General features: G+C 41.2%; 1 protein-coding gene across 1 annotated transcript; it reads right to left on the bottom strand.

Moving 5' to 3' along the window:
• Nucleotides 1–1,936: 1,936 nt before the first annotated feature.
• Nucleotides 1,937–16,183, bottom strand: LOC106087550 (regulator of nonsense transcripts 1 homolog). Its single transcript, XM_013252627.2, has 4 exons — nucleotides 16,007–16,183; nucleotides 15,587–15,804; nucleotides 3,692–7,096; nucleotides 1,937–3,621 (listed from the first exon to the last, which is right to left on the bottom strand). Exons 2-4 carry the CDS (start codon nucleotides 15,770–15,772, stop codon nucleotides 3,553–3,555), a joined length of 3,660 nt encoding a protein of 1,219 aa, XP_013108081.2. The 5' UTR covers nucleotides 15,773–15,804; nucleotides 16,007–16,183; the 3' UTR covers nucleotides 1,937–3,552.
• Between the last annotated feature and the right edge of the window lie 40 nt (nucleotides 16,184–16,223).

The raw sequence follows: 16,223 nt of genomic DNA, 5'->3' as shown, positions 1-16,223 counted from the left end.
CGTCAAGTTCAGACCATATTTGGATATAGCTGGCATATAGACCGATCTCCCCATATAGAGTATTGAGCCTATAAAAGGAACATTTTTCATCCGATTGGATGAAATTTGAAACAGTGCGTTTTGGTACCCCTCTAAACCTTTTTGTTGAATATCGTCCAGATCGGACCATATTTGGATATAGCTGCCATATAGACCGATCTCCCGATATGGAGTATTGAGCTCATAAAAGGACATTTTTATTCCGATTTTGATGAAATTTTAAACAGTGCGTTTTGGTACCTTTATAAAACTTTTAGTTGAATATCAAAGCTCACTGTTTCAAATTTCATCCAAATCGGATGAAAAATGCTCCTTTTATTAGATTAATACTCCATATCGGTAGAGATCAATACTCCATCTATAAGACATCTTTCGAGTGTGGTAATACATCCATTCGATGGGTGACGAAATCACATTCGATACAAAAGCGTACTCCATATGCCATAATTCGGCCCCAGAATAAACAAAAAAAACTAACTACTTCATTATAAGCAATTGAATCCACCTAACATTTTGAGGGAAGGTGCATCTGGCTCGACATTTTTATAAAATGGTATTATGGTTGACGAAGACGAAAATTCGTTTACATTTTTGGGTATCTCATAGTCGAATTCGACTATCAAATTTGACGAAAACGATCGATATATAAGTTAATTCCATTCTAAACTACCTCGCGCCTGTTTGTTGCAAGAGTATGGAACCTTCTTTTATGTTTACCTTTTTTATACCCTCCACCATAGAATGGGGGCATACTAATTTCGTCATTCTATTTGTAACATCTCGAAATATGCGTCCGAAACCCCATATATATATTCTTGATCGTCATGTCATTTTAAGTCGATCTAGCCATGTCCGTCCGTCTGTCGAAAGCACGCTTACTTTCGAAGAAGTAAAGCTAGCCGCTTGAAATTTTACACAAATACTTTTTATTAGTGTAGGTCGGTTGGGATAGTTAATTGGCCAAATCGATCCATGTTTTGATATAGCTGCCATATAAACCGATCTTGGGTCTTGACTTCTTGAGCCCCTAGAGGGCGCAATTCTCGTCCAATTTGACTGAAATTTTGCACATAGTGATTTGTTATCACTTCCAACAATTGTGTTTTAGTATTATTCAAATCGGTTCATAATCTGGTATAGCTGTCATATAAACCGATCTTGGATCCTTACTTCATGAGCCAATAGAGCGCTCAATTCTCATCCGATTTTGCATGAGGTGTTTTGTTATGACTTTCAATAATTGTGCTGAGTATCGCGCAAATCGGTATATAAACTGATATAGCTGCCCTATAAACCGATCTGGGATCTTGACTTCTTGAGCCTCTAAAGGGCGCAATTCTCGTCCGATTTGGCAGAAATTTTGTACAACGGCTTCTCTCATGACCTTCAATATACCTGTCTGATATGTTCTGAATCGATCAATAGCTTATATAGCTCCTATATAAACCTATCTTCCGATTTTGCTTCTTGAGCCCCTACAAGGTGCAATTCTTATCCGAATAAACTGAAATATGACACAGTGACTTCTACAATGTTCAGCATTCATTTGTGGTCCGAATCGGACTATAACTTGATATGGCTCCAATAGCATAACAGTTCTTATACAATATTCTTTGTTTGCCTAAAAAGAGTTACCGCGCATAGAACTCGACAAATGCGATCCAGATTCGGCCCGGCCGAACTTGGCACGCTCTTACTTGTTAAATCTATCAATGTAAAGCTCGGGTTTGATTAATAGCAAATTAATGAATACCACGAAATGTGAAATTCGCCTTCCCCTACGACCGCTGTCGATTTTCGCTTTCGATAACCGGAATAACGGCGAATACGTTCCCATGAAAAAACAACAAACATACAACAACAGGCAGAGAATGTTTGATAGTTGAGTCGTGGATGGTTCATTTTCTTTCTAAAGATGGTTTATTGTTAACATTTTTGAAATACATTAAATGTTTTTGATTACAAACGAAATATATTTTTATAATTTTATTATCAGATGAAATTGAACAAATTGTTTATTCCCACTTGTCGTAACATGGCCACATCAAAAAGGGCAACGTGAGAACATAGCGTAAATGTAAAAAAAAGAAAGAGTGACCGTTGACGAGCCGAAGGAACAATGGTCGTAGTATCCGTGCTGTGTTGTTGCTGCTTCTCTCTTAGGATTTTTGGAGTTTTCTTCGACAATCAATTGTAGAAGTACTCGCAAAAGAGGGAATTTACACAGATCTCGACCCTTCTTCTTTTTCTCCTTCTCGTCCTTCTCCCGCAAAGCCAGATTGATTGTTTTTGCAACGTAAATATAAAACAAAACAAAAGTATATGTATGTATGTATGTATGTGTCCAATGTTCAGCTTGTTCTTGTAAACCGTGTTTCTTGTGGAATGGTACAAACAACATGTATGACAATGAAAAACTCCTCCAATGAGGGGCCAATCATAAACATGTCTCAGCTTAACGTCCCCAAATTGTACATAAGAGGTGCGACCGTTCTGGCCGCTGCTGTGATGCTTTGTGAAGGAGGCAATGTTTCATTTCCAAAGGTAGACAATTGCTGTTGTTCATAGGCGATTTATAGTTTTTTGAGGCAACAATTGGTCAGTGCTCTTTCAAATGAGCTCTTGTTGCCGCCATTTTAAAGAAATCCTCGACACTTTTTCCACTTTCTCCCCTTCCAGTCGTCATCGACGGCATGTGGTGGAGAAGGGGAAGGGCGGCATGTGTACAAATTGGAATTCTTCACCGCTTAATGTCATTGTGTGTACCCTTGTTTTCTTCATTTCATTACATTTTCTTCCCTTCCTCTCCTCTCGTCTGCTTCTTCAACTTAAACTTAAATTATGCTGTTGTTGTTGTTGTTTGTTTCCTTTGGTTTCTTCCTATCCATTTAGTCTTGAGTTAAAAAACAACACCGACACACTAGTTTTTCTTTAGTCCTCTTTTTCGAGCGAGAGTTTTCTATGTACCGAGACCAACTCAACTTAACTCAACGCAATACAACTCAACTCAACACCACATGCACATGCCATGCACATATCATGGAAATTTCCTTTTCTTTCGCAAAGAATCGAACCGTTTGTTTGTTGTTGGGTTTCTAATATGATTAACTTCGTGCGGTTTCCGCTAGCGTCGTCATATTTGCTGTTGCCGCTTCTCAAGGTTATAGGTGCTGCAACAGCAGAGTTGCGGTGTGCCTTTTATTGGGATGTTTTGTTGTTGCAGTTGCAGTTGCATTTGTTATAATTTTGTATAACCTGGATGTCATTTGATGCTGCTGCTGCTGCTGATTTTGTTGTTGTTGTTGCTGCTGTTGATTCGTTGATCTTCACCAAAGTCTTTTATTTTCGTTTCGAATATGGTTGCAGTTGCAGTTGCAGTTTTGATAGTTTCTTGGTTGTTTTGCTTAGTGTAGGTTTCGTCATCATCTGTTGCTTTTGGTAGTTGTTTCTGCTGTCGTTGCTTCTACTGAACGTTGCACGTTGCTGTAGATCACCAACCTGTCTTGCTATCTATCAATAGGGCTGTGAGAATTGGCTCTGAGAATTAAGTCCTAAATTTAAGCGATCATTGTTGAGAGCATCCTGAAAACAAAGAAAACAAATGCGAAACAATATAAGAGTTGTGTGTCTGGTAGGTTATGAGTGAACTTACTGTTCCAAATCCAACATCTTGGGATAGAATGCCATCCATTTGCGATATTTGACCAAAATCTTGGGAAAGTTCTGGCTGTTGGGACAGGCCTGGAAACACATTCTGACTCATTTGTTGAGACATGTTTTTCTGTGTCAGAATTGCAGAAGAATTCTGAGAGGATGTAGCTGATGCCGCCGCTGCCGCTGCTGCCACAGCATTGGAGGTGAGGGCATTTGTGGTCGACGGAGTAGTACCTGCGGCATTACGTCCCTTTCCTGGAGCTTTATTGGCTGCATTCTTTGCGGCGTTATGGCCGGGCGCCATGTTGATGGAGGGCGGAGCTGCAGCACGCCTGCCTTGTTTGGCCGCCGCCTGTATTGCTTGCTGATGTTGATTGTAGAAACGTGGAGGTATGTTACTCATATTCATAAACATACCAACCGGCACAGGCATGTTGTTCATAGCGGCTTGAGCTCTTTCCGTCGATATGTAGGATATGGAGTCATGCTGGAAGTTATGCCACTGCTGATTATTTGATCCACCACCCAACTGATTGTTTGCCATTTGATTTACATTATGGCGTTGTGCTCCCGGTGCCCCGAAGCCACCTCCGCTGCTAGCTCCGCCACCTGCCTGGGAACTCATGAAGCTGTTTAGATGGGAGGAGTTGTTCATGCCGCCCATGCCTTGCATGTGGGTGTTGTTGGCAAAGCTGAAACCGGAATTGTTGCCGCCAATTAAGTTGTTGCCAAAGTTGTAGCCATAGTTGTTGGAGGTTGTGCCACCGGTATAACCGAATTGCCCTGAACGATCGTAGAAAGAGCCCGGTATAATGGCTTCTCTTGCATCGGCCATCATGGTGCTCATGAAGTGGGCGCCCATGTTAAGGGTGTTTACCAGTTTCTTGGGTTTTTGGAACTGAATCAGCGATTCTCTCAGGTTGTTGAGGGAACCTTCAACTAGCACTTTGCGATCCTTGTAGAAATTCAGCAAGTGATTCCACAAAGGCTGCTTCGAAAGGATCTTGGGATTGCCCACAATAATGGTGCCATATTTGGAGCGAGTTAGGGCGACATTCAAGCGCCTGGGATCGCTCAGAAAACCGATGCCTTGTTTTTCGTTTGACCTGACGCAGGACATTATGATTATATCCTTTTCTCTTCCCTGGAACGCGTCCACACTGGCAATTTCGATTTCTTGGTAAAGTTTCGAGTGCAAGCTACCTTGGTACTGCATGTACTGTACAAGGTAGGCCCTTTGCCCCTCATAGGGGGTTATAATTCCTATTTGTTCCGGCTTGACACCGGCCTTCAGGAAACGCGTTGTAATTTTCTCGACATTAGCTGCTTCAGTACGGTTAAGGTATGACGTACCTGAACCGGCAATCTCCTCCTGCCCCTGGGTTACCAAAAAGAACATTGGACGGTCCGGTTGGGGCCAGGGAAAGTCAATTTTTAACTTTCGATCCTCGGCGCAAACGCCGTTCTGTAAAGAACCTTCGTAGAAAAAGTTGGAGGGAAATTGCGATAGTTCTGGGTGCATGCGGTACTGAACCTCCAAGCGGAATGGTCGTATACCAAGCACCACTAGACGCTCGAACAAGCTCTGCGAGAGGCCAGCACGTGCGGCTTTCTTGCACATAACCACTGGACCGAGCTGGCAATGATCTCCAACTAAGATCAGCTGCTTGGCACCCAATACCACGGGTACCATGCACTCTGGCTCCGTAGACTGCATGGATTCGTCTATGAGTATAGATGTAAATTTTATGCGCTGTAAACGGGCATCGCCCGCACCCACACAAGTGCAGCATATAACATCGGCCGCTTCCAGCAATTGATTTTCTGAAGTTCGCTTCAGTGAGCGATAACGCTTTTCGTCTGCCGAAGACAACTCGCCTGTCTCGTCTTTCAATTGTTGCAGTTTTTTCAGTTCGATGTTTGTCTCCATGTTCCTGATTTGATTGTGAAGAGCTAGAAAGTTGACTGGACTATCGATGGCTTCGCGTGACTTGGCACAAACCCGAACAACTTTCAAATTTGTCCGGTGTATCTTCTCGGTCAGCTGGTCCACGGCAGTGTTGCTGGGAGCACAAACGAGAACAGTGCCGCCGTGCTGCTTGACCAGCTGATATACAATGGTGGCCGAAGTGACTGTTTTGCCGGTGCCAGGAGGGCCCTGGATGAGGCTCAAAGGTCTTTGAAGTGCATGTTTGACTGCATACACTTGGGATCGATTTAGATCGGGTAAGTTAGGTGCGCTGTACAATTTAGGGGGAGGCCCACGAAATACGACTTCATCCGAACCATCGTGGCGACCATGACCCAGCAAGCGCGAGTAAATGTAATTTGAAACAGAGTTGCGATCGATTGCAAAAACCTTTAAGGCTCTGCGCATGCGATCGAATGAAGTACATTTCCATATAAAGTCCACGGCAAAATTTGAAGTACATTGTATGGGAGCTTTGGCCGACGACTTCAACTCAAGGCCGACATCTTCGCCAAAATTGTCAGGCACTTTGATGACATGCCCTATTGCGTCCCATGCTTTGTGCAACTCGCCCACATAGCGCAAGCGCAATTCATCACCATGCATTAGTTTCATATCGGAATCCGTTTTGGCCAGCGTAAAGTAGGCAATTGTCTTCTTGTTAAGGCCCACATCCCAGCGAACCTCAATGCCCTCTTGCGTCTGGGATTCCTTCAACTTTTTATCATACTCCGCCTCAAGCATTACCAATGGGGCGAAAATTTTCTCATACTGATAGCCATCTTCATAACGCAACAGCACCTGAGATGGTTCTGTGTCAATGCCCGGTTTTTCCAAGTCCTGAAACGTGGCCTCTATATTGTCCTTCCAAAGCTCCTCTAATTTATTTATTTGTGCCGCCGATATTTGTCTTGCTCGCAGTTGTTCCTGTTCGGTGGGGACCTTGACTAACCATGGCAAAAACGAGCGATCCGATATAAGTGGTTTCCACTGATCCTGGTCCCAGTTCATATCCTTCAATGAGTTTTGGGCTGCACATGGCTGACGGCACAACAGCACCACTACGGAGTCAGCTTTAGCTGGAATAAATCCCAATACGAATACATTGCGCACACCGCAAGAGTAACATTCCAAGACGGTTTCACCCAATGGTCCTTCCGAATGCAGCGTTACCTCACGATGTTTGGCCCTTACCAGATGGTTGACTATATGCGAGCCAGATGTACTTCCACGTCCATTGCAAAACCATTTTTTGCAATTGTTACACATTACGACGGTTCCCGGGTCATGAATGCCACAATATTTACATGCATGGTTGGGTAGTACATCAACGGTGCAAAGGGCATTGTCTTCATCCTCCTCTTCAAATTGCAAATCTGTAGAGCCATTAGCGGTGCCCAATTTCGTTTGTAAATCCAATTTACGACCAAATGTCTATTAAAAACAAAAAAAACATACAAAAATCAAAGTTAAATTGTAATAAACTTTTCTGTTCTCAATAAAAATCGGGGGTCATTTTGCAAATATATTGGGTTGCCCAAAAAGTAATTGCGGATTTTTTTAAAAGAAAGTAAATTCATTTTTAATAAATCTTAGAATGAACTTTAATCAAATATATTTTTTTTTACACTTTTTTTCTAAAGCAAGCTAAAAGTAACAGCTGATAACTGACAGAAGAAAGAATGCAATTACAGAGTCACAAGCTGTGAAAAAATTTGTCAACGCCGACTATATGAAAAATCCGCAATTACTTTTTGGGCAACCCATAGTTAAAGTTGGAAAATGCAAATACCAACCCATTTATGCAAAGTTAATACAAAGTTTAGATATATATGAAGTGAAGTAATTTTCTTTCTTGTTGCGCTACACGTAGGAGACATACCTTTTTGACAAATCCTGCTCACGTGTTTGGGTGGAACCCAACGAAATCGTGATCTAGGAATTTTCTGCCTAACTTTAAAAAGCAAGGGTTTTTGTTTTCGATTTGTAATAGAAACAAATGACCCTATGGTCGGTACCCGGACAATATTCGATTGTATAAAAACGGAAACTTAATTTTTGGAGTTAGTCCTTTATGAAGGACGATATACAGGTAGTACATCTAGTTTACCGTCAATCTGCTTCATGTTTATCATAATTTGTCCAGAATATTGTTAGGATTTGTTTCCATGTGCCAGAAAATACAAATATTGGTCTCGTTAACGGAGGCCCCCATAGCGTAGAGGTGAGCATATGACGTTTGATGGTTATCCCCTCCAAATGTTGGCGTCATTTCTGAGGTACTATGACATGTAAAAACTTCTCCCCAAAGAGGTGTCGCCGGCACGCCGTTCGGACTCTGCTATAAAAAGGAGGCCCCTTATCATTGAGTTCAACCTTGACAACACTCATTGATATGTGAGAAGTTTGCCCCAGATCCTTAATAGAATGTTCATGGGCAAATTTTAATTTTAAACCGGGGATTCGGAGCGGAGCGGAGTGGGGAGTGTAGCGACGGGGAGCAAATTTCTGGAACCCGGAGCGGGGCGATTTTCACATACATTATTGTATACCCTCCTTCATTGATCAAGCAATAAACACCATGGATTATTATATCCACCACCATGGGAAAGGAGGTATATTCATTGAGTCATTCCGTTTGCAACACATCGAAATACCCATTTCCGACCCTACAAACTATATATATTCTATATTCTGGATCGTCATAAAATTCTTAGGTGATTTAATGATGTCTGTTTTTATCAGGCCTTCAAAAATGGAGATATTGAGCTAAAGTTTGGCACAGATTCGCATTTTTTCCATACGCAGATTAAGTTTTTAAACGAGCAAAATCGGATCATGTTGTTGTTGTAGCAGTTTATTGTGTTCTATCTTCCGTCTGCTTGATTCTGTTGAGTGTCAAGACCCAAGAACTCTGCGACTAAGATGGGGTGCGTCCACAGGGATCTGGGTCCGGGTAGTTAAACAGGTGACGTGTATCGTGCGGTCCCTGGTTACAATCGGGACATACATCTTGCACGTCGGCATCAATCCTTGCTCTGTAGGAGTTGAGCCGCATCTACCGGGACGTAATTCAGCCAGAACTAATCTGGTTTGCAGAGGGTCAATTTCTTCAGGTGCAATGGGAGATGGTCGTTCTCCAAGGACTACATTCACCAGGTAGCCATTTACCGCATCTGCTACCGTGTCGGCATGAATATTGTCTAGACCTGCTTGATATGACGCTTGAAATCGGATCATATTTAGATATAGTTGCCATATATACCGATCTCCCGGTTTAGTGTCTTAAGCCCATAAAAGCCACATTTATTAGCCGATTTCATTGAAATTATAAACCGCGAGTTGTACTAGGGCCTCCGATATCCGAACCGAAAATGATCCATATCTGGCCATAATTAAATATACAGTGGTGGAAATAATAATAGGAACAACAGTTACTAAGAATTAATATATTGCACAAAAAGAGTTAGAAAACATACTTCTGTATAAGGCTGAACCTGAATATTCGTAGACATGTTGTGTTTTGAACAGTGAACTTAAATTCGATATTAAATCTCATAAAGTTAACGGATACTCGTTATGGTGAGTTTTTTAGTAAATTCACTTGGAAAAAATAAAGGGACACTTATTAAAACGTTGCAATGTTCGGAACAGCTGTACAAAATGCGTTTTTACTTGTTTTTTAAATTTTGGTTGGCAATTGCTACCGGTATAGTTTTAAGTCGGATGATATGTTTACATGGGAGCAATAGAGACGGATTCAGACTTGGCATGAATCTTGAAGGTTTTAGCAGTAATCAGTGTCCCAAATATGGGTGAAATCAAATAGTTATTGATTCTCCCTAATCGCTTAGGGAGTAAAATTGGGAGTTCGGAGTATACGGAAGTTGGAGGTGCTAGGAGAAATTATGCAAAATTTCACTTATTGCGCCCGTTGAGGGCTCAAGAAGTACAATCAGGAGATCAGTTTATAGCCCCCTTATATGGGCTATAAACGGTTATGGACCGATTGAGATTTTAAATTACAAAAATGCTGGAGGTCACAAAAGAAATCAGTTTGCAAAAATTCAGCCAAATACGATAAGAATTGCTCCTTTTAGAGGCTCAAGAAATAGCCCGATATAGACGGCGATCAAGAATACATATAATCGGAATTGAATATTGCTTGATATTGTAAACGTAATGATAAAATTGATATATCATTTCATAGAGCACGCTGTGTATGGGAAGAAATTTTAAAAATAAATAGTCACTTTAAAAGCAAAGGAGAGGGAGTGGAGTAAAGAAAATGTCGGAGCGGAGCGGAAAATGTTTGCGGAAAAAAGGTACCCGCTTCGGATCCCTGATTTTAACCAAGCATTAATTTTAAGATCGTTTTTCTTGGTTTTATTTACCTACCGCACTTACTTTTTTAGACGTTTTTTTTTCAACTCCACTATTATGTCTACAAATGCAAGGCGTCAACTATTAAAAAAGGCGCTCCGCAAAGAGGCCGGGTCGCACCGGCTCTTGCTTAAATACTGAGTGCTTTTGATGCTCTATACGACAAGCCGAGTTATTGGCGCCTTTAAATAACCAGTGGCTATAATGTTCCCGCGGGATGAGTTTGCTCGCCCATAACAGCTTGACGAGGATTGCCACCTCCAAATGCAAATGTGGCTACAATAACAACCTAAGCCCGTAATCGACATGTTATGCGTTCTTAATACCAAAAAGTAACCTCGAAACAATATGTGTGTGCATGAAGATAAAAGTCCGAATATAAATAGCAATAGGTCGGCTCCATTCAATTCCTTTCTCACATCCCTCGTGGTGCATTCTGTAAAACTGAGCAACCTAAATGAAGATACGGTTATCAACACCTATGGAATTGTATGTCGGGGCCAACGGGAAAGAGTGTTCCAATCAGAGAACGGCAGCCGCCACCTTCAAAATAAGTGCACACCATAGAGACGCAAGGAATGGCAAGCTCACACCTTATACCAGCAATCGTTGTTGACGCTTACGACTCTCAACGATCGAAACATAAAATACCCGTTTAAACTCGTTGAGCTATTGTAAGTGTTTTTACTGATCAGCATTAAATGACTGCTGGTCGTATTTTACATTTTGAGCAATACTCTCGAGGGCTCACATTGACAACAACTGAATTGAAGACACACACACACACAGCAACCGTTCAAAGTTTTGAAAGCTGAAATGAATTTGCGTGCTTTATAATGGAGTGGGCAAAGAAAAATATGGAATTATGTAGGTCTATCACTTTTGAATAGACGGAGACAGACAGCACGTACGCACTCATAAAAGAAATTCTCATCCAAAAATAAAAAAGCAAGTGCAAATAAACAACGGAGTATATCTATGCCGCTTAACAATACTTGATTCCTCTGAAGCTTTGACTTCATATGGCTCTCATCTGACAAACAACATACGATGTTCAACGACCAATTGACCCGATGGAGTTCTTCATTGGCAAGGGCTGCTGCCTCAGCGAATAACACACTGATACTACCACAACAACACATTACTAAAACGTTCAGGCATCTATCACTCTATAGTATATATATGTGTGTGTGTGTTTCTAGCTAAATTTGTTTTTAGGTGTCATGCATAACAGACAATTGCTTTGGCCAAAGTGACTATTGAGTGCTAAGTTTTGGGTCTCATGCAGTTCTCTGGTTCCAATTGGGCAATTTATGAAATGAGCACCCTAATGGTCTATTGAAATTGGTGTCGGAAGAATTAAATAGGGCGGCTGCTAATAGCGTCTGTACTCCTACAGAACGGCTGAAACTAGAAGGAAAACTGTAAACCCTTCGGAAGGCAACGGGAAACCACTGAAGTAAGATCCCTAGAAAATCGAACAATAGAAACAGAAAGGCACGGAACATATGGCCCTTAGTCTCCGGCTAAATGAGGGGGCTAAGAATCCCCGGAGGTAAAACGTAAAATAAAAACGTAGTACCCCCCATTCCGGTTGGCGATAGCGTAGTCGAATATCGAAATTTTTACGGTTGTCGAAGATGAAAATTCGTTTATATTTTTTGTATCAACTAAGTCTAATTCGACTGTCAAATTTGACGAAAACGATCGATGCATAAGTTAATTGCATTCTAAATTACATCTTTTATTTACCACAATATTTTTCTATTATCCATCCTTCGACAACGGAAAGAAAGAATGGAATGGAAATGGAAAGAAATGGTATAAGAGGACACAGTCCAAGCTGGTTTCAAAACTACTTTACTTGTAGAAAGTACAAAGTAAAGATAGGAAATGATCTTAGTAAAGACGAAGACGTATGGCATAAATTCATTCATTCAGGTTGGTAAAGCAGTGGGTCCCGATGCCATACCAGCCGAAATACTTAAAATTTATAGTTGAAAATAACATAAACATTTTGGTTATAATATTGACCTATATCTTCCCATTGCACCTGAAGGAATTGACCTCCACCGGCAAACCAGAGTGATTCTGGTTCAATTGTGTTCATGCAAAGCAGTTGTTGTGCTATGCAGACTTCGAATTCTATGCTGATACTCCAACGAGGCTCGGGAGGAGTAGTCCCTCAAGCGTCTTGGCTTCTGGTAAGAGAAGAGAAATCGGCTTGGACGACACCCCCTTTCTCGGTTCCAGGCTTCAGTAGTAGGATCACACTGCCCATCTTCTAGACATCGGGTATTATAAGAGTGTTCAAAGACAGGTTCAGAACAGTTGTTTAGTTCTCGTCTCCAGGTAGATCCAGATTCTTCAGCATCAGTGAGGAGACTCCGTCGAGGTCCAACGCCCTGGATGACTTGGCGCCACGGATGACATTCGTAACTTCGTCCACGGTAACGTCGCTTAAAGTGACTGAGGTCTGTCATCCCGCGTACCGGGGTTCGGGAGTGACTTAACAGTGACCACAACCTAAGTTAACTTGCTCCAAGTGTTCCAGCCACAAATTCGGCTTATGTTCGTTGACTACCCTGTTGATTTCAGATTCAGCTCGCTGATTCTGGATTTATTGGGATCCGTACGATTCTCATCTCGCTCGTCTACGTCGGGAAATCGGCCGCACTTGGGGTATTTGACCGGCTGGTATAAAGCGAGCGGCTGCTGCGTTGATGATGTCTCAGAATTTCTTCTCGGCAACTAGAATATTTGAGGGGGTGTCAGTTCACTGAAGCGGCGATTGGTGTACTCTCTGAAGCCGACCCAATCGGTCTTCTTCTCATTGATAAACGTCCGGCGCTCAGAGGTTATGAAGTCGGGCGGTGTCTTATCCCAAAGAAACGATGGCATGCCTGGATACGTCGCGCAGGAGATCAGGGGATGCAATAAAAATGTCTAGCCAGCTGCTGCACCTCCTCGTATCCCTAGATGGGGCATCCTCATTTACCGTGCAAAACGTGAAGCCTTCATACTGCCGAAGCTATTCCCCACTGCTCGTAACCTAGGTGAGTAAGCCATAAAACCTGATGCGCATTAAAGTCTCTTAGAACCAGACGATTATGGCCAAGCTGTACATCACTTATGTCGGACTTGTAAGCTTGGCCATTAACTGGGTCACAACTACCAACCGGAGGTATGTACACGTTATATAGCACAATCTCCTAAGGACCGGACATGACAGCTATCGCCATACACTCTATGTTAAGGTCTGTACTGCACGGAATGGTGTATCACAAAGGCCAATCCCCATCTCCATTCAGGTGTCATGTACTTTGGTTAGGTTAAGGTGGAAAAAAAAGTTGGCAACTATGCCACTATGAGCATGCACCTAAACCAGCAATCGGTTTGTTGTGTGCATTAAATATTTATCCTCTTCCTCCTTCTTATTTCCCCTTCAGGATAACGCAATCCATCTTCGCACGATCCGGACTTTCTCTTGCTTTTGCTTAAATACTGAGTGACTATGACACTCAAGTTATTGGCGTCTTAAAATAACCAATGCCATAACGTCCCTGCAACCATCGGTCCTTTAGACCGGAATAAGCTTGATGAGGTTCGCTACCTCCACATATAGAAATATGGCTTCAATAATATCAACCGAAAAAGGGCGGTGGTTAAATAGAAAACCCGGGAAAGAAAAACGTGTATGTTGTAAAAAAAAGTAGATAGAGGGGGGAGTGAGCAAAGCAAGTCTCAATAAAGAGATGTGCTTACAAGAATGAAGTGAAATAAATCGTGCGTATAGCATAATCCACTTACAAGCTACTTTTGGGGAAAATAACGTCGCATAGCTCAGACGCTACAAACGAAACATAATCTAAAAATATGATAGTAATGGGTACGAAATGCAAGACTGGCGTCGAAAGGTCTAAATTTTCGAACGAAAATCAAAACAAGAGTGCACTCGTCAGTACAATGTCATTATTTTAAGTCAGTGAAAATATGACACGTACGAATATCGATACAAAGAAAAACGCACGGTTTCTAAATTTCTGCTTAAAAACAATTGAACAAAAACTAATCGATGTGTCCTAACATCGAATATCAGTCTATGAAACAAATTTCCGTTGCCTGAATAAAATTTCAACGGAAGCAACGTTCTATAAAAAGCTTAAAGATAAGATTGCGTCATAAAGAATGAGGGAATGTCCCACTGAATGAAATCACCATGTTTTTTGTTTAAAAACGTATAGGGTGCACAAGAGGAACTTATTTATTTGAAAGGTCAATAATAACGAAAGTACTTCACTTGCAGTCTTAAAAATTACATCGAGTAAATGGCGAACCCCCATTGCGCATACACTGATTAAGCCGGTTTTTGAAATTATTCCCATTAACGACATCGCACTTCAGACAGAAGCTCCTTCGCAATTAAGTGGCTTCTGGTGAAGTTCACGCGGATTTACACCACCAACAATATCGCGTTCAGTAAATTCTTACACAACAGCTGCTTTAAAGGGATGAAATTTAAGGTTTTCATGGAGAATTCATCGAACAGTGGAGTCAAAAATTCCCAATGCGACTGTTGAGAGAAACAATCTTAAAGAGTTCCCTCTCCGCTCGTGAGTTTCAAATAAATAAGTTTCTCTGGCGCACCCTCTATTAGTAAAAAAAAGTAGTCTATGTCCAAGGATCTGTTGATCGGGCAATTTCTTTTCAGTAAATTTTGGTATACAGTACTCAAAGCTTCCCTCGTAACATAATTATCATTCCCCTTGGGACAAAAAAAAAGCCCAAAATACTCCAATATAGGACTGCTGGGTGGCATTATATTTTCGCCCATTGTAATGTTATCAGACAAAAAGTCGCTTTCGATCTGAATTTAGTTTATTGTTAGAATACATGAATTGGTAGTGGTGTCCAATGGGAGACTGAACTTGTCCCCGGCCAGTGGCCATCCATCCCCTCACTAAATGCTGGTACGGTTTACGATTATTTCAGCAGTTTTCCCAAACGGAATGTTTGAGGAAATTTTACCATTATTATCTTGTCGAAGTCAATACAATTTGCAGAGAAAACAGAGATGAAAGATGTTCAAACCGCAGGAAAATAGCACTGCGAGTTATTAATATAAAACAACAAGATGTTATGTAAAGGGCAAAATCCAATGAAAGGTTTACTTCCTGGACAGAAAAAAGGTTTACTTCCTGGACAGAAAAAGGGTTTACTTCCTGGACAGAAAAAATCAATATTTGCATGCGGGGTTTATGCTTAGCTCATAGTAGCAAAAACAAAAAGTTTATCACTTTTACTAATGTGCTGTTTGGCGGTTTTTACATCCTATCTGTTGTTGGTGAAATCAGAGACTTTCCGATATATAGGCAATGGTTGCCGCTTCAAATTGAAATTTGCAAATTACCAAGTTGTCAAGTTGACAATTTACAAACAAATTACATGAATGTAATAATAAAAATACTCCACTTTAGCTTGGACTCTAGCTATAATTAATGGCCCTCATTGTTGCATTGACGCATTTAATAATTATCGTACCTGTGAGGAAATACCGCCACTGCTCGATAATAAGCCACCTTCAAGTTGAGATTGTGTTTGGGAGGCCAATGTAAGGTCACGATAATCAAAATCGGATGCCTGGGTGCCGCCACCAATCAAGTCATTCTCCTCTGTGTCCAAAAATGTTAGATTTTGTGAACTCGGTCCATACGCATCCACCGACATCTTGGCTTCGTCGAAGGCCTTGAATATCCTTCCTGCAATTTGCAAAGTTTTAACTTAAATAATACAATAGACTTGATATCTGCGTATTTAAGCGCTATGTTCAATAAAATGTGGTAATGATATTGTTGTTTTTCTTGTTGTAGATTCGTGTCGTCAACACACACGCTTTGGACTTCCTTTTTGTTCGGGCCTTTCAGTAAATTCTTTTCTTCTTCCAACAGAATATCTTCTCACCTTTTTCTTGCGTCTGCTTGAGTTTTTGTGTACAATTCTCTCTTTCCTTTCGATAGTTTTACAATGCACAATCCAGAGGTAAAACATTTACAAATTGTGAAATTTGGAAATTTGCGTTATTTTTGCATTATTTCGTTCAACTCAATGACATACGACGGAGCGTTTTTATAAAAATAACTGATAGCTGGTAGACAACCGGTTGATGATATTATTCGGT

The sequence above is a fragment of the Stomoxys calcitrans genome, chromosome 4 (assembly GCF_963082655.1).
Source record: "Stomoxys calcitrans chromosome 4, idStoCalc2.1, whole genome shotgun sequence".
Taxonomy (NCBI): domain Eukaryota; kingdom Metazoa; phylum Arthropoda; class Insecta; order Diptera; family Muscidae; genus Stomoxys; species Stomoxys calcitrans.
The sequence above is the reverse complement of the archived record's forward strand: the minus strand, read 5'-3'. Positions and strand labels throughout refer to the sequence as shown.